The sequence below is a fragment of the Filicampus tigris genome, chromosome 16 (assembly GCF_054856515.1).
Source record: "Filicampus tigris isolate MCC_2025a chromosome 16, RoL_Ftig_1.0, whole genome shotgun sequence".
Taxonomy (NCBI): Eukaryota; Metazoa; Chordata; class Actinopteri; order Syngnathiformes; family Syngnathidae; genus Filicampus; species Filicampus tigris.
The window spans coordinates 11,157,672-11,175,958 of record NC_141232.1 but is presented as its reverse complement, the minus strand read 5'-3'; the positions used below and the strand labels follow the sequence as shown (position 1 = coordinate 11,175,958).

Genomic DNA, 18,287 nt, shown 5'->3' with positions numbered 1-18,287 from the left:
TGCCTCCTAGTCCTGCCAGCCAGATCTTACCCCTCCTTGATCCCAGCTAATCCTCTGAGCTAATCTTCACGATCGAGAGTCACAGCCAAGAGGAAGACAGGAATAGTCTGATTGTTACGCCATAAACGTTTGCCTTTTCAATTCGAGGCATTCAATGGGAGCGGAGGTCTCGCTGCTCTAACCACAAGGAGATCCTTGGGAAAGGATCATGTGCACCACAATGATGGTCCTTACCAGCATCGGTCTCATCCTGCGGCATAGATTCTCCAGTAAAATCAACCCGTAAGTAGTAGTCATTAGTAATTTTGTGATCAAATCCACTTTAGGCCAAAATATTACTATTTTGAGGTATCCCTTTCCTTATGATACAGACGATACAAAAATAGGCAAATATTGATTTCATGACTTTGTCATGGTTGTTTGTGGAGGAGCCATAAGGGGGAGAAAAGTAATTATAATTTTCAATTTGCAGCATTAAAGTAGTGCGGCCTAAAGTTTATTTATTTATTTATTTATTTATTTTAACAGGAGCTCAGATGCTCAACTCCCTGTTGGCACATCTGTTGTCTAATATCGAAGTATGAACAATTGAAAAATGTTTACCTTTTCATATTATGTGACTCAACTGCATTCTCCTCCATGTACTGTCACCACTGCATATCTTCTGAGGCATCATAAAACATTACATCATGTGTAATCATTGATGGTGGTCCTTCTGCAGTTGAGAATTCGATTTGTATGCTTGATGCAAGATGAGGCTTCATCACAGATGTATTTCTTCCAATATATTGAATATCAAAATAATGTTCAGAGCATTCATTATGCATCTGTCTACAGCGTGGGTACCCTTTCGTCGTCCATCGTTCGCCTTTTTTTCCTGGGGGGAAAAAATAGTACCCATCTTTAGGTCTATAAACAGGCGTCCGGTCGGCGAGTCCGACTGAACTTTCACTAGCAGAGTTTGGTCATGAGACGTTCGACAGCTGAGACAGCTGGGCTGTGATTGGTTGTTACCTGAGCCCTGAGCAACTGTGATATCATTTTCAGTCGACAGCAAGTGGCAAAATGGCCACCCCCTGAGATGGATAAAAATGCATGGATTTTGTTGCTTAATTCATATTCCACAAACCGTGTATAGACTAGTGGGACCACGTAGAACATACTGTGAAGAAAATTTTAACGTTGCGTTTAAATATTCTTATCATCGGACGCAGACAGAAGGAGGATGAGGTGCCATATGTGAAGAGCAACCAAGCTGCAGACAATCATAAATGACGGTGAGTATCACTCACAGGGTAAGGAATAACAAACTATGTATCAAGCAACCAAGGGGAATGTTTCATTTCTACAGTGAGATTGGGGTTGGGGAAGGGGTTCAGAAGAGGCTCCAGACAAGGGTTGAAAGTAGAGCAGTGGAGCATGTTACTGAGGCACAGATGCATAAAGAGCGAAGACTGCAAACATGCCTGTCCCACATTTTTCTTTTATGCACCGGCTGGAACTCTACTAAGACTAAATCATTCAGAGGCTGAACAACAATCCATCATCATCACTTTGGAGGCTGATTATAAATGCATTGCCTACCACATATGCAGCTATATAAGAGATGCGATACACCCAGACCCGTCACCAGAGCCCAGCCTTAAGGGGGGGCACATGAAATGCATGGGGGGGGTGGCGGGTAGGGCTACAGACAGCACTTACTTTGCTCCTTATGTTCGCGTAGCACTGCCGATCCCATCTTGGCGCCTTTTGCGACAACCTCAAGCAAGTATTATCTTAATCATTATAATACATATACGAAGACGCCTTCTTGAGTATGTCGATGCCGCAGCCGTACTGGTTATGGCAAGGTGAAGCAAATTGTGGAGATTCCTCGTTCACTTGCTCCTTGGAGATGTATCATCAAGCAAGAACTCACTACCGAATTATTGCTTTTGATGGCATTATGTCATTCTGACCTATTTTTACAAATATTTTTGCCGATTTAATGGCTAATATAAAAGCCACATACAAAATGGCGGATGCGCTGACATATCGCTTCAGTCGGGGTTAAACAAGTGTCTGCTCCATATTAAAAGTAAAAGGAAAACAATATGTATCTTCATTTTAGATGTCCAAAGAGTTTGTGGCTCCTGTGGAATCTTTTATGAAATGTTTAAAACGTCTCTTTAGTTACCGACAGTAATGTAATAAGTCCTTCCTCATTTACCGTACAGTGATGCACCACGACAGTTTAAGTGCGTAATGTAGGAACTAAACGTCACCCAATCTACGAAAACTGTGATCAATAGTCACCAAAATTTAGGTTGACATCTCCACTTATGCTCACATCAACCTCTGAAAATATTAGAATGCTCGCCCAAGTGTTCCGGATTTTTTTTCCACTACAAGGCTTATGTCATTTTATGAGAGAAATGCGTCGTCCATTAAATAGAAAATATTGGGGCAATAGTTTTAGAGAATGATGTGGTCATAAGTAGACATGTCCATATACATTTTGGGGATGAGTGATTGCAGTTTTCTGACATAATAAGCAACTCAACATTGGTATTTCACAATACAAAAATAGCTACTATGATAAAATAAAACAATAAAAATATTTTTTTTGTACAAATGGGAGGGGCACTGCATCTTGGTGGGCAGGCACAGCCCCCTATGGCCCACCCTTGGTGACCGGTCTGTATACACAATGTGATGAATGTACTACTGCACTCCAATAATTTATGTTGTTGAATTTATTAACATGGTTGACTTTTTATAGAATCAAGCATTTTAGTTGATTAAGAAAAGAAAAAGTTAGGAAAAGCAATTTTTTTTTAGATATTGTTAAAAAATATATTGCAAATAAATGTTATACCATTGAAAAAACTGTTCATTTTCCTTTTACAACAATGATACAACATGAATTTGTGGCATAAAGGGCACAACTGAGTGTGCGAGTAGAATGTTCAAACTCAATGCCAAATAGCCTACTGTGTTAACTGGTGATGCAAGATTTCAATAAGCCTAGGAGTTTACCACTGTACAGTCGTTGTTGTAGCGTGATGGTGACTGGCCCGCTCCACGCTCATCACTGGAACAACTAGGCTTGCCATCAATGAAAGAATTCAACACAGACTCCAGCCAAATTCCATCCACCAAAATAACACTTGTCCACACACAGCGGTGTTTTTTCAAAGAGATTACCGCTACAATTTCTGAGTGGAAAGAAAAGAGTGGCCTGCCAAACAGCCTGACCTTAACCCAATTGAACATGTGCGGGATGTGCTTGCAGGGCATGTTTCTACACCACCACATTGGCTGACCTGCAATAAGTCATGCTTTATGAGTCAAATGTCATCCTGCAGCAGTGTGTGACTATCACGCAGAGGCTGAGTATGGTTTTTTATTCATTCTACTGATCGTAAAAGAAACAACATGTCTTGTTTCTTCCTTGTTACGCATAAGAACTCAATCATCCATGTCATTGCAGAACACCAAACAAAAGTAGACAGTAAAAACAGAATAATGTTTTTGTTAAGTTAAAATTTGACATATTTTACGACACTCACATGGTCAGTTGTCCTGCTCATCACTTTAATACACGTTGCTTAAACATTTGTTTTTAATGTATATTACTTGTACTAGTTCTAATCCCTCAAGCAGATTTCAGATTTTCACTTTTCTTTCAAGCCATACAGAGAACCAGACCATACACACGCAGTTATCAACACTTTTCACGCTGAGCTGGTGCCAGTTTGCTTCAAATTGCACGCTCTCAAGCACCAGTTTGGCTTCACATGGTCAGAAAGCCAACAACTACTAAAAGATAACCAAGATTAAATATCGCAAATTAAGGAAAAATATGCTTGTTGTTTTTCTGCCAAGATATTTCCTCCTACCAGGCAATTTTTGTGTAAGAGCATTCCACAAAAAAAATCTCAATAAGGTGTTAGAATTTACTTTATTTTAGTTCTGGTTGATTTGAAAAATTAAGAGCAAATCCTTTGCACAGTCTGTGACCCACTCCATTGGCATCTTTTAATTTTTTTACTTTACATCTTAATTTGTTATAATTTGGCTACATTGTCAACATGAAACAGTTTTTCTCATTTTATGTTGCTTGTTTGGAAAAAAATGTGCAATATTTTTTGCCTTTTGACTGGTTTGCTTACTATTATTCTTTAGCATATGTCCCTACTTTAAGTGTGATTGGTTGCCGGCGCAATCATATACGTTCAAGGGCAGCTCAAAACATGTTTTTGTACATGTTGGAAAGGAATTGGCTGTAAAAGTGTGGTGGCCAGGTAAAAGGGTGCAGAACTCCGTATTTGAACATCTATACTTCTGTTCCCGTTCGGACCATCACTCCTGCCTCCTGTAGGCTGTTGCGAAGTAACACTTATTTTAGGATCTTCGTCTGACTTTACAGCTCTCAAAATATTTCTATCGTAGAGACTGCAGTTTTTCTTGGTCTACCCGTTCAACATCTCTTTCTTCTTCAAGTGATTGTATTGGATATGGCTAATGTTTATGCAATGGCTCTGGTTGAATTTCAATTTTTCTCTCAGCTTTACAGTTGTTTGTACACCCCATCTCTCCCTTTGAAACCACTTTCTGGTTTTCGTGTTGGTTATGTTTAACTACTCTTCACAGGAAATCTGTACACATTCAGTGTCATTGTAACCAGTTTAACAGAACAAGCCTGTGCAGCGAGACACACACCAGTTTCAATATTTTTGTTTGAATAAAATGGTTGCTATTGCCATCCAGATCCAGATGTCAACACATGGAAATAAAAGCCTTTGTTGATCTTTCACCTCATATTGATGTATTGATGTCAAAGCAAATATTTTCTCCTGCATTCCGGAATTTTATGGTCAGATCATGTAACAACAGTTCCTTAAATGTACTCTCATTTGTGATTCGGACAGGTCTGCACATGGAAGCGCATGCCAAGATACCAACCAGGTGTGAAGAAACAACAAGGTGGGGTAGCGGGGTTTGGTTTAGTTTGGCTGTTTTGGTCTGTCCTGCACATGCTCTGTATTCTGCGACAGGGAACTGAGGCAAAGGGGGTTTGGGCCGAATTCCAGTTTGAAGATAACATGTTCTGTGTTTTCATGCCAGTTTAAGATGGTTAGATTTACACAATGACCCAGAATTGTTGTTTGATTTAGTTTTGTATCACCGCATTGAAGAGTTTAGAGGCAGAGCTCTATCTGAAACTAGTAATGTGCCTACTTTTAAAAAATAAAATAAATCAGACATCATCTTTGATTTGTGGAGTTGCTTTCTCAAGCTGAGATGTGCTTTGATTCTCTTTTTTCAATAATTGCAAAGAACATATTTTAAGTGGCCTAAGGTCTTCTGAAATGGACAAATAATGTGTCATGCAAAGGCAGGTCCCTTATATCTTGTGAGGCTACTGATAATTGTCCTCTTACTTGAAAAAAAAACTACACACATCTGTGTCCTATTGTAAAGCATCTGCATGTGTGATACCTAATACCAGGAAAAGAGTACAAACATAGGGCAAATGTCAGTAAGAATTAGTTAAGGAATGTAGTATTGCCTTGAAGTACATTGTAAATCATCCTGAAACCCCTGATAAATTGACGTGTTAAGCCATGTTATCTCTCATGTTCAATTAAAATCTTTGAAACTACTATAATAAACACTAAACACATTTTGCATTTCCTGAGAATAATTAAATGAAAATGAATATAGGAAATACTTTTGCCCTATTAGGGCGAAGGGGGAAAAAAACTATGGAGTGGGCTTTTCTTGTAGAAATCAGATGTATCCACAAAATCCAAGGAGTATGAAGTAAATCAATTCCATGAGGAAATGGCACATCTATTCAGATGTTTTAATTGCTGTAATGATATTTATTGCTGAACTGGAACTGAACTCACTTCTTGCATCACATCACACTGAAACGATTAAAGATGTGTTTATGTTGTTACTTTTAATGTTTCTTCATTACTTCCAGAGTAATTTTCAGATTTGTAAGAGAATAAACAATGATCACACATTTCTGCTGACTCGAAGTTATTTCTAGGTTATCGTTTTGCTGATTATGGTGCAATATAAGGCTTACGTCTTAATGAATTAATGGCAAAATATAATTTACAGGTTTCGAATAGTTTTTCTTCGATTAATGTTGTACGTTCTGATGCCACCTGGTGGAGAAGGTGTTAAGAAACTTTAATGTGACATGACTACAGGTTAAAAGGTTTTTTACTTTTAAATATCTAATACATATTAGCGTTACAATTTAGAGGCGCGGAGGCATGTGAAAGTTCTTACTAAATAAATGAGAACACACGAACGCATTATTTGGCCATACCATACCAAACCATACCATACCATACCATACCATACCATACCATACCATACCATACCATACCATACCGTTTATAGCACAGCTGTGTACAAAAACATTTTATTCACGAATGGCTACTTTAAACCAAAAATGTCATCGTTTAAGTTAAATACCTTTCAATTGAATTGTACAAGCATAAAACAAACAAATTACCAGCTAGTCTTTGTTTTTCTACTAATTAACAGGAAAGAAGCAGAGAGTATTGTGTTTTGAGAGCACAGCAGTGGTGTCTTCACGGATTGTGAAACGACATTACCCACAATGCAATTGGGCCGGTACACAGGAAACGTTCCTACTCCTCCACACCGGTTCAAATCTCTAAATGGGGGGGAGCTTGTGTGCAAAAACTAAGCCATATGTGTGCGAACGTTTGCCCTATTATTTAAATTAACTATCCCATTTTACATTGTGTAGCACGAGTGGGCACAGGAGTTTTTGTGATCACCACTGGAAACGAGACGTCTCATCAAATTGATGCTAAAGTAGCCAGCTAACTGCCTCTGTAATGGTAAACAAACCAAAATGGTGAGTATCTTGACTACAGACTCTTTATAAGCGATTTAGTTGTATCGGTATCGTTGACTTTTTCCCCCTCTTTTAATTGTGATGCTGTTGTCAGGCCACCAAGCCCAAAGGGAAACCACCTAAAAGTAAGTTTCTTATGTCATTGAGATACACAATTGGAGTTGAGTTCTGTACTTAAAGAAGAGCTGACACATACAGTGGCATTCAAAATATAGCTACAGCTACAGCTGTTTGACAAAATGAAGAGTTCTATCCAGATGTTTAATCTTAAATTTTCATGATTCTCCAAAGGCCCATTTGGTGGTGGAGATGTCCTCGACAGCTCGTTTGATAGTGACAGTAAGTGATAGCAATTCTGTGGATTTTAAAAAAAAAAAGAATGTGTTATGATTACAATAGTATCCCCATGTTCTTAATGTTTTAACAATTTATTTACCAGAACTCCCACTAAGAAGGAAATCAGGACGTCGTGGATTACAACATAGGTATGATTGACTAATTACTGTAGATATACACATTAGAAATGATACCACTATTTATACGGTTTTTTTTCCTTCAGCACATCTGACATTGAAAACATCTTCAGTGTGCTAGACGACTTAAATTTGGATGAAGGCAACACTGAGGTATGTCAACATTAACAGCTATCTTTACTGGGCCACCATGATTGAGCCATGTTATGGTGGCTCTACTAGACCGATGGCCCTGTATATTCATGATATAATGCGATAGGTTTCACCAATGATTTCATATTTAGCGTCTTTATAATGTATTATTTAAGTCATTAATAAAACATTGTTATGTGTTTACTTTTTTAGCATGTTAGGTTTGAAATGTGTGCAGCGCAGTAAAAAGAGTAATCATGATTGGTCAGTTTAAGTTGATGACCCTCAAAATATTACATATTAAAAAGCAAGAATGTGTTGATTTCATCGTATTTATTTATGTAACCAGTGATGAGTTTTCTTTCATCTTGTCAATGTGTCACACAATTTTATGGATTTTCAAACAGGTACATTTTTTACCTAAAAAAGTAAGGTTAGTAAAAAGTACATTAAATGACCATTGCACTTTATGCTTTTGGCTTTTCTGAGATGTAAAATAAGCAGGTATTTTTCAGGGTAAGGTGGAGTGTTTTAAGAAAGAAAACCATAAAAACAATAAAATACAAAAATACTTAACAGAAAAAGTGTTTGTGCCATCATAACCACGTGTGTGAATTATCAAAATGGTACCACCTTTGCCTCAATTCAAGAAAGGAAAACCCTTGCTTGTTTTTTTGTCTTTCTCCATGTTAACTGACTGTATCTATTGTTTTTAATTTACCACTGTACAGTGTCCAGATGATATGAATGCTGTATCAAAGAAGACAACTAATTCACCTTCTGCAGAAACAAAACTAATGAAGGGTAATAATGAAGGGTTCTTGCCAGAACCAGATATAGCGAGTGGTATAAAAACAAGGGAAGCAGGTAATATAGCAGTGCCCTGCTTATTATTATGAAAATGCTTTACTCATATTACATACACTAACTGGCTTAGATGCTTTTCTGAAATCAATGAGAGCTTTGTCTTCCCCACTTCACCTAGATGAAGCTGCCATCGAAGGGAAGAAGATAAACTCATCTTTAGCACGTAACAAAAGGTTCATCTTTTCTGGTGAGTCTGCCATTTGTCTATCTGTGTCCTCTGAAACTGAAGCTTGTATGACACGACACAATGGCAGCTGTCAGTGTTGACTTGAAGGAACTGAACATACTGACTGCCTTGGTTGTACATACTGTATATTAGTTCGCACTTGTCCAGTGTCTGCAGTAGAATCTCCGAAGTCGATGCCCTCAAAAGTTGTAAATAGTAGAAATGGATATTGATGACCATATTTGGGGAACTTTTTTGGCAGCACAGGAAAGGGTCTGGCTCCTGCTTGCTGATGGGCTCACAATACGACAGGTCGCCTCAGTTAAATTTAAATCAACATCTCAATGTAGTAGAATGCAATTTGCAAATCCAAATCTCGAAGGCTGCAATTTTGAAGAAAATAAATGTATGTATATAGCGTCTAGATATAGCTGTCCGCCTGTTAACATGAAACGTTTAAGTGATAAAGCCACAGATTTGTTTGTAATTTTGTTGTAATATGACTTATTGATTGACGCCACACTTGTAGTACAAGCTGTCATAGTGAACGCTTAAAAGACTACAAGTCCCAAGTGTTTTAGTAAATTGACAAATCTAATTGAAGTAGATAAAGTGTCTTGAATATTAATTCAAGTTTCATTTGCCATTATTGTAGTGTAAGCCTAATTTATAAACCAAAGCATTTATCTAAAATGAATCTGATTGTTTATTGAAATGCAGATTAATTTATTGGCTTGTGTTGGGAAGATGACCTTGAAAAAATAATCGGTTTAGTAGGTTCCCATGAGTATTTTAATGTAAAATGAGTCTGGGAAACACTGGACTAAGCATGAATTCATCCAAGAATTCCGTATGATTTAAATAAACTAACCTCTTCTTTTCTTGTGTCATGGTCAATCATTTGATCTGATTATGCCTTTTAGTCCACCACTCTACCATACACAAATGCGGGCTATTAGGTCTAATTGTCTGTCTAATTGTCTGTCTAATTGTTTGAAGCGCTATTTCAACAACTTTTTTGAATGTATTACCCAATCATTTGAATTAGTTAACTTGGCACACGTTTGTAAGCACAGCATTCACAAGCCTCAGCTCAACGGCACATCAAATGTAGGTGGCAGCAGCAGCATGTTTGGTTAAACAGTGTCATCCGCATGATGCCTGTCGTGTCGTGGCTATATATCTAAATGACGTCAAGGAGAATCATTTCATAGATTAAAAAGCATCAGATGGTTTTATAACAATCCGCACGATATGAATTTGTGCTGACATATCAACATTTTTGCTTGGTTAGCTTGATGCTATTTAAGTGCCAGTCTGTCGGGGATTTAAATGACAACTATGGGATAATTTCTGTTGGGGCACAAGATCCTAACCAAGCATGGTCTTTTTTTTTCTGCAGAACTTGATGACCAGGATGACTTGATTGACCTGCTGGATGGTTTACCGAAAAATAAAAACAAGACGCCATCCAAATCCAATTCACAACCGACCAAACCTGAAAAATTGCTACCTTCACTTTCAACATCTCTCGGCCAAAAAAGGGACACAAGTAAACCTGAAAGATTACAGGATCTCATATTTTTCATGTTTCAATGTAAACCTCACATGCTGAATTCCTCTCCTCCTTTGTGTGTGTTTTTCTTTTCTTTTCCCTTTTAAAATCAGATAGTGCAGCAAAAAAACTAAATGACCTTGCGTTTGATGATGAGAAAGATGATTTGATTGATGAACTTGGCTTGGACTGTGAAATTCCCAAGAAAAAAGACAATGTCCTTTGGTCCAACAGGGAAAGGTGACAGTTTTGTTTTTCCCTCATAATGTCCAACATAATTTTGACGTTGGTCCTCTTTCATAGTTTTCAAGTAATACTGCTTTAGTGATTTGGTATGCATCTAAAAATAATCCCAAACTTTGTTGATTCCAATGCGATCGAATGATGTCTGAGTCTTTTAACTTTTTTCCCTCCTTTATGTCATACAACATTTTTTTTTTGTATTTATGGCTTAAATCCTTTTGCATTTATTATCTCAATAATCAGTGAACAACCACAAAGAGCTCGTACCAGACTCGATGAGATTCTGGAGAACTGCAATTCCCGTCGTCCAGAAGCGCCCCCCTCAGGTGCTAAGAAGGATCAGCCTCTGTCTCGGGAGAAAAACTACAATATAAAAGGTAAGATATCAGTCTGTCTAATTGTGTGATACACAGTGGTATGTAGTGCTTGAAAATAATTTAAGACCTTTTTGTCCAATTCTCAGAGGCCCTTCTAGAAGATGACCTCACATTTGGGTCCTATCAGCCCACAATGGGAGACACCGGTTCAGGGCCCCAGTCCCGTAGGCAGTCTATCAGGTGTGTGTTTACTCTACTCACAGTTGCACCTTGACTTGCGAGTGCTCCAACTTACAAGTTTTGTGAGTTATGAGCTGTGGCTTGGTCAATTTTTGTGCTATGTGTTGCAAACCAAGCAAGGAAGCAAGCTTCAGACCGTGCTGCTCGAGTAAAGTGGAAAAAAAGAAAGAATAAGGATATATGAGAAGTTGATCAACAATATTCCTCTTTTGCTTGGAAAAAAAAAAAAAAAAGATTCCCCACGCAGGATGTCAACGCTTCCACCCCGGAGAAAAAGCCACCCGTTGCCCCAACCGCCACTCGATCCCGCAACCCAGCAGACTGGCTCTGTCTCAGGGCAAACGATGAGCCCACCTATCTTGAGGATGACGTCAAAGAGAAGAAGACTTCCCCTGAGTCTGCAAAATCCCCCCCGTCTCCTTTATTGGAGAGAAAGCACTCACTGTCTGGTGAGCAGAATCTATCAGCCGCTAAAATGGAAGTGAATGCCTCAGTTTTGACTGACACCAGAGCAGTAAAGCCTGAAGCTATCAAAAGCCAGAAGAAAGAGGAGGAGGAGGGTGGTGACTGGTTGGCAGGAGCTCTTAGCAGGAAGAAGTCTTTCTCAGGATCAAACTTTGATGCCAAAATTTTAAATCAGGAGCAATCCTTAGGCCTTGGAGAAGAAGTGGATCTGGAGTCACTTGTTAGGTAATGTTAATAACAATCTCTCGATAGTCATACCTTGAATCTTATTTTTCAATATGAAACCGTTTCATGATCTTGTTTTCAGTAAGGAAGCCCCTTCACAAGCCCGCAGAGGCAGAAATAACATCCCCGGGCAACAATCGTCATCCTCGAAGGATGCTGGGTAAGTATTGGATGGAGAAAAAAAAAACAATAGATTGAATGCTATCCATTTTTTTTGTTTTTGTAATATACTTTTTTTTCTATATTCACTTGGACAACCTAGCTTTGCTGCACAACACGCCCTTCAAATAGAAGAGAGAGTCAATCAAGGTACTATATTGTTGTCTTTTTTTTTTTTACATAGCTGCATTTGAGAAATTCTTTTTGGACAAAATTCCTTGCATATTCTGGTTATTAGGGACACAAATAACATAAAAAACATGTTTTGTATATCTATTAATACGTGTGTCACAACCTTTTATTGTTTTTTATTTATTGTATTGTTTTTAAAGCTAGCTGTTATGAAATGTGCTATATGAATAAAATTGAATTGTATTGTATTTTTTTAAAATGAGTTTTTTTTATTTTTTACAATATCATGAGCTTTTTAGATATCGCCAACCTCCCCACAATATCGTGATAATTAGCGTGTATCGTGTGGTTCATATCGTGATATTATCATATCGTGATATTTGGATATCGTGACATCCCTAGTCACCCGCGATCATGCATTTCTTTTATTAGTGTATATTGTCATTGCCATGGATGCTTCTTTTCAGGGCTCCCCCGGCCAAACCTAAAACCAAACTCATCAATTGCTGTCCAGAAACAGGTATTGTTTGTTTTAAATAATGTTATTTGGATTTAGCTTGCTATATTTTAATTCCTTATCTTGTGAGCAGGTGCCATTTTCAGCGGACAGCCTGCAGCAGTTGGTACTACAGCAGCAGGTAAGGAGGCGCTTACTTAAACAAGATTCATTTCAATTCCATTCACTTTGTATGCCTGCCGCAGCACATTGCATATCTTATTTTCACATGATTACCGCTTCTGTCTGAAAGATGATGCAGTCAGAGTTATTGGGGCTCCGGGGTGTTTTGGATGTTGGGGCCCTGCAAAAACTCAATGAACAGCACCATAGTGATGGAGAAGAGTTACAGGCACGCATCATTCAGCTGGAGGGACAGGTATTTGAATGCTATAGTCTGAACCAGGAAACGCTTGTATGCATTATGAATATGATGGATGGCTATGTAACCTCAGACTATCTGTTCTTGTCCAGGCTAAGACTCTGCAGCTGGAGCGGGACCACAGCCTGATGTTGCTGGAAAGTGTCCAGCAGCGACACCGACAGGACATTGAACTCATGGAAAACGCACACAAGTATTAATTCCAGGATAAATGCTTGTACACCCACCATGTGTCCAAAAAACACGAGTCATACTTCATCTTCATCTTATGTGCCACGTGCAGGACTCGCGTCAAGCTTCTCGAGGAATCGGCAATCCAGAGGGAGACGCGGATGCGGCAGGAGAGCGAAGACCTAATCGAACGCTTGGCAGCGCTAACACAAGCGGCTGAGAAGGAGCGCTCAGACCTGCAGGCTCACTACCAGCGTAAACTGGCCCAGTTCCAGCAAGACCAAGACCGTGACGTAGAGAGACTCCGGGATTTGCAACGGTAAACGTCTTGTGTCGACAGAGCCTGCTTTCAAATATACTGTATATATATCTGTGGCAACTTGCAATTTACATAAGAACTTTGAGGGATTGGGTTATGGGAAAGGCGGCACGGTGGTCGACTGGTTAGCACGTCCGCCTCACAGTTCAGAGGTCGTGGGTTCGATCCCGGCTCCGGCCTCCCTGTGTGGAGTTTGCATGTTCTCCCCGTGCCTGCGTGGGTTTTCTCCGGGCACTCCGGTTTCCTCCCACATTCCAAAAACATGCATGGTAAGTTGATTGGATACTCTAAATTGGCCCTAGGTGTGATTGTGAGTGCGGATGTTTGTCTCTGTGTGCCCTGCGATTGGCTGGCAACCAATTCAGGGTGTCCCCCGCCTACTGCCCGAAGACAGCTGGGATAGGCTCCAGCACGCCCCGCGACCCTTGTGAGGAGAAGCGGTACAGATAATGGATGGATGGATGGATGGGTTATGGGAAATAGTGAACAAATATATTCCTACAAAAGCAATAATCAATAGACTATATGGATAAAAGCCTTGAGGCACCCTTCCTCAATCGAAGGCCAAGCAAAAAAAATAAAAAGGCCTTTTAATTCCTAATCTTACATTTGAGATTTTCCATGGCTGGATGAGTTTGGTGTGGAAGAAGTTAACTTGTGATGACCTACAATTGAGATTGCAACTCCACGGAGAGGGTTTGCTTCAAATGTTGAAAATAGACTGCTAATGAAAGGCTTACTCTGCAATGTAGTAGCAATTGCACCCATCAAATCTACCTGTCTTTCTTTGACATTCAGAAAATCTATCACAGAGATGAAGAAAGACCACGAAGACCATGTTAATAGATTGAAAAGGCTGAAAGAGGAAGAGATTGATGCAGTAACAAGTGCAACATCTGAGACCAGGTCCGTCGTTTATTTATTGAGCATGGGTTTTTGCTTTTGGGTTTATTTTCATTATTACTGTCAACATGAATATTATACAAAAACAGAGTGCATAAAATACTTTGTATTGTTATCTGATCAATTTAAGGTGGTCAGGATTTGATGATTCCATCTTTGTCCAGGTCTCTAACGCTTGTAATAGAGAAGATGGAGCAGTTTTCTTTTCGACTTGGAGATCTCTCCTCTTTGGTCGAGAGCAGGCATGAACACACAACCCATGGTTTGGAGCAGGGGGCGCGCCACAGAGATGAGCAGCTTCGAAGTATGCGCTTCACATATATTAGTAGACAAGATCCACCGTTCAATTGTTAAATATTTCTTTCAGTCATGCAGGAGCGCTTGGCTCAGCAGCAGAAAATCATGGCGGAGGAGAAGGCTTACCTGAAGGAGATCATCGCCAGGATGGACACTCAGATCAATGAACAGCAGAGACAAATTGAGAAGGTTACTTACAACTTGTGGGCTGTTCAAATTTGGAGCTGTCGCTTCTTCTTTTTTTTTTTGATTGTGGGACAAAATTTAAGTTAGGGATAAGATAAAGTGATTTTTTTTTTTTTTTATTAAAAAAAGCCTATAATTGATACCATTCATCTTCCAGGAGCGCTGGAAAATGACAGCAGAGCAAGCCCAAGTAGAGTCTTCTCTGAAAAGCTTGGAAGAAGAACGACGGTCACTGACTATGCAGATGACCATGGAGAGAGAGGAGCTGGAAAGAGCCAAGGTGAGTCTTAGAACAGTCAGAGTCCAGACTGAAATGTGAAAATATAATTCCCCATGACTCTTCCTTTCTCGCTGCACATTAGAGTGCGTTATTGGAAGAGCAGAAGGCAGTGATGCAACACTGTGCAGAAGAGAGAAGAAAGTTGGCAGCGGAGTGGAACCTCTTTCATGCCCAGGAAAAGCAGCGCAGAGAGAGAGCCGAACAGGATGTGAGCACTTTACTGGAAAGGAGAGAGGGCTCCATTATGAGTCTTGCGCAGGTGAGCTCAAACTGGTTTTCTGCAAACACACTAGGTTACAAGTACAAGAACTTTTTTTTTTTTTTTTTGGCATAAGGAACAAGCTGATTTGAAGCTTCGCGGCGGAGAGCTGAAACTAAAAGAGACTGCTGTGGCACAGGAGAGAGAGGTTCTGGAACAACTGAAAGGAGAACTGGAGCAAGAAAAAGAGAGGATAAGCAGCACTGCTCTGAGGCTCAAAATCCGAGCGCAAGAAGTTGATGCCTTCAGCAAGGTAAATTGTGATTAACATTGGGATCAATATGTACGCATGTCTGAATTTTCTCCTGTCGCTACTATTGGCTAAGAATAAAGGCAAATTAATCCTCATCTACCCTAAAATATTGGTCTGTCCCAAGTTTAGTGGATGTTTGTTCAATACTGCTCCTTGACATATTGTGTGCAGCTGGCAGCAGAAAAGTATGAGGAAGGAGAGCAGGCATTGCAAGAAGCCAAACATGTGGAGTCTGAACACCAAGCAAGGCTGAGAACGATTCATTCCCAGATCGAGAGGCTGAGGCAGCTTGAAAAACGTGCTCTTCAGGTAATTCCATCAGAATTTATCAACAGTAAAAAAATGATTCATGGTCACTTTTAGGTACTAAATGTTGCAATTTCAATCGTAGGAGCGAATAAGGTTTAATCCACAGGAAACAATGGAGAAACCAAGACCAGACCCCTCGAGTGGTTATTTAACACAAACCAATCCCACTCTACCAGGTGATGTCAATCAGTATTCAGTTTCATACATTTTGAATTTGACCCACTGTGCAAATAACCATGATTTGTGTTCATTTGTAGACTCAGGTTCAGCAACGCTAGAGCCGAAGTTGACACCAACTTTAAACGCCACTCAGCCCAATTCTCAGTCTGTGGCACTCCAGGCGAGCCTGGCTATATGGAAGTACAATGCACAAAAGGTAAGCAGTAATCATTGAATATTTAGGGATTATGCATGTGTATTTACAGTACATATACACACACAGCATATATCCTAAACACATTACCGGGAGATTTTTTTTTGTACCTATACAGGTGCATCTCACTAAATTGAATTATGAAGAACTTAGTTCAATTCAAAAAGTGAAACTAGATTCACTAAAATGTCATTTTGATTATAGTTTACGACACATCCGAATCAATGACTAAAATATTTTTGAAATGTGTTTTTCTATGCATTGTCATTAAACCCATTCCAATTTGAGATGCACTTCTAGTACTTGAGTAACACCACCAGCAGCAAATTCCTTATTTTAACATGCTAATAAAGACTATTAACTATCCCTTATTCATAATAGAATCTAACAGCATATTGTAGCAAGTGCATTGCAAACCATTGGAATGCTTATAAACTATTACAACTCTCACAATGAAGGCTTAACATTAAGAATACACGTATGCTTGAATGTTTTATTGGAGTCTTTCAAACATTGTATGGATTTCCACTAAACTGAATTACTCATGCACACAGGACCATGACTACCTGCAAGAGCAGCAAATTTTCCTTGAAAACTTGAAGAAAAAGTCTTACAGACAGAAGTCACACTGGGCTCCAGCATTATGATTCAGGCTTGCTTACATACATTTTTCAACCAAAACTGTTTATTAAAAAAAGAAAAGAAAAAAAAAAGAATTTGTTCTTGTGACTTATTTTCTTCAGGTCATCCATCCCAACGCGGAAACTTCACCTAAAGCAGTACAAAAAAGAATCATACAATGGAGGCAACTTATCATGAACAAGTGAAAATGTGATTGTGGTCAAGCCTCAGGTTACCATGACTCAACATTTATGTTCAGACAGGGATAACTTTTATCATCACTGGCTTGAATCTGCACAAATCAAAAACCGTAAGTACCTGAAAATCTCCCGTCCCTCAGAGAACTTGTGTTCTGATGACAGCAATTCACTGCACCTAATAATGAAAATATCAGTCATTCTCTTGTGATCAGCTTTTATGCAAAGAACAACAAGTGTGGGGCAATTTCTCAGATCAGCTCATTGCCATCGTCAGTTATCGCATCAGACGGCACTTCCTATGTAGCAGCTATCATCACTGAAACTATCAACAGTGTAGTGCGACAGTGTAGTACAAACCTTTACAACGTCGCCTCGTTCGGGAATTTGAAATCAACTGGACCTGAAACAAAAACAATAAGTTCGTGACGGGTGTAACATCAGTAACGTGCTTTTACAGGCCATCTACAACCCTGTCAGGTACCATTGTTGTCCACGCGTTTTTTTCAGACAGGGATAACAAAACTCATCACGTACAAAGAGCAGATTGCATTTTAAAGGTGTGTATCACACAGATCACGAGACCTTACCCGTTATAATGCACTTCTACGGTACATGGTCGAGGGAATGCTCTGCACCACGTGCTGATTCCATTGAAGCTAATATGCTAACGAGCTAACACCATTACAAAATCGGTAGATTCTGATTCTTCATCCAAGTACTCTAAAAAAAAATCTGTCGGATCAAGGAGGAATGTCGACCTTTACTAACGCAATATTTGAACAGAAATGCATTAAAAGCTGAAGCACGTTTGTCTTCTTGATACGGACATTCATCTTGAACGCCGAAAAGAGAGAGACAGAAAATCTCGCGTGGTCTGATTTTATATGGCATATACGTCACAACGAACGTATTAAAGATTGGGCGTGGCTATAATGTTTAATTCTACAGTAATGTTTAAGCACTCCACATTATCAGTCAAATCAAAGTTATTCAAAATGAATAAATTATTTTTATTTGCATTGTCTCAGAATTACTTTACAATAGTGTTCATCGTGTTTGATCAAGTTTCCAGTAATGTAAACTACAGTAATCAATGCTATATACCCGTTCAACAATAACCAATTTTCGAGATCTTTTATCTCTTAAACTGAATGTGATTCATAACGTACGGCACGTGGCATACAATTTTGTGTAGAAAAAATACAATTACGATACTTGCAGATTTATATTATACAGTCAATTTTTCAATATAAGTAACGGCAATAATACTATCGGTCACAGGATAACATGAGTTTTTTTTTCTCCAATTTTTAAATGTAAGTTATATTTAACAACCTTATCCATGATCATTAGAAGTTACCCTTGAAAT

General features: G+C 39.1%; 1 protein-coding gene, 2 long non-coding RNA genes and 2 other non-coding genes across 5 annotated transcripts; 2 read left to right on the top strand and 3 right to left on the bottom strand.

Moving 5' to 3' along the window:
• Positions 1-108: 108 nt before the first annotated feature.
• LOC147134697 (uncharacterized) lies at positions 109-5,255 on the top strand. Its single transcript, XR_015090139.1, has 3 exons — positions 109-282; positions 1,215-1,277; positions 4,917-5,255. It is a non-coding gene; the product is annotated as an uncharacterized LOC147134697 (long non-coding RNA).
• Positions 5,256-6,626: 1,371 nt separating this feature from the next.
• On the top strand, positions 6,627-16,795 carry fbf1 (Fas binding factor 1). The gene is made up of 29 exons (XM_086055298.1): positions 6,627-6,895; positions 6,990-7,024; positions 7,143-7,238; positions 7,335-7,380; positions 7,455-7,521; positions 8,232-8,367; positions 8,486-8,554; positions 9,936-10,085; positions 10,202-10,328; positions 10,575-10,708; positions 10,795-10,888; positions 11,123-11,578; positions 11,661-11,738; positions 11,841-11,887; positions 12,337-12,389; positions 12,460-12,507; positions 12,619-12,744; positions 12,840-12,940; positions 13,031-13,237; positions 14,036-14,143; positions 14,305-14,444; positions 14,508-14,626; positions 14,781-14,903; positions 14,986-15,162; positions 15,239-15,415; positions 15,587-15,724; positions 15,807-15,900; positions 15,982-16,100; positions 16,652-16,795. The coding sequence occupies exons 1-29, from the start codon at positions 6,876-6,878 to the stop codon at positions 16,742-16,744; spliced, it is 3,378 nt and encodes a 1,125-aa protein (XP_085911424.1). The 5' UTR covers positions 6,627-6,875; the 3' UTR covers positions 16,745-16,795.
• LOC147134693 (uncharacterized) lies at positions 16,577-17,787 on the bottom strand. Its single transcript, XR_015090089.1, has 4 exons — positions 17,506-17,787; positions 17,276-17,318; positions 17,037-17,093; positions 16,577-16,868 (listed from the first exon to the last, which is right to left on the bottom strand). It is a non-coding gene; the product is annotated as an uncharacterized LOC147134693 (long non-coding RNA).
• On the bottom strand, positions 16,939-17,008 carry LOC147134695 (small nucleolar RNA R38). The gene has a single exon (XR_015090284.1). It is a non-coding gene; the product is annotated as a small nucleolar RNA R38 (small nucleolar RNA).
• Positions 17,165-17,239, bottom strand: LOC147134694 (small nucleolar RNA SNORD49). Its single transcript, XR_015090274.1, has one exon. It is a non-coding gene; the product is annotated as a small nucleolar RNA SNORD49 (small nucleolar RNA).
• Positions 17,788-18,287: the final 500 nt, after the last annotated feature.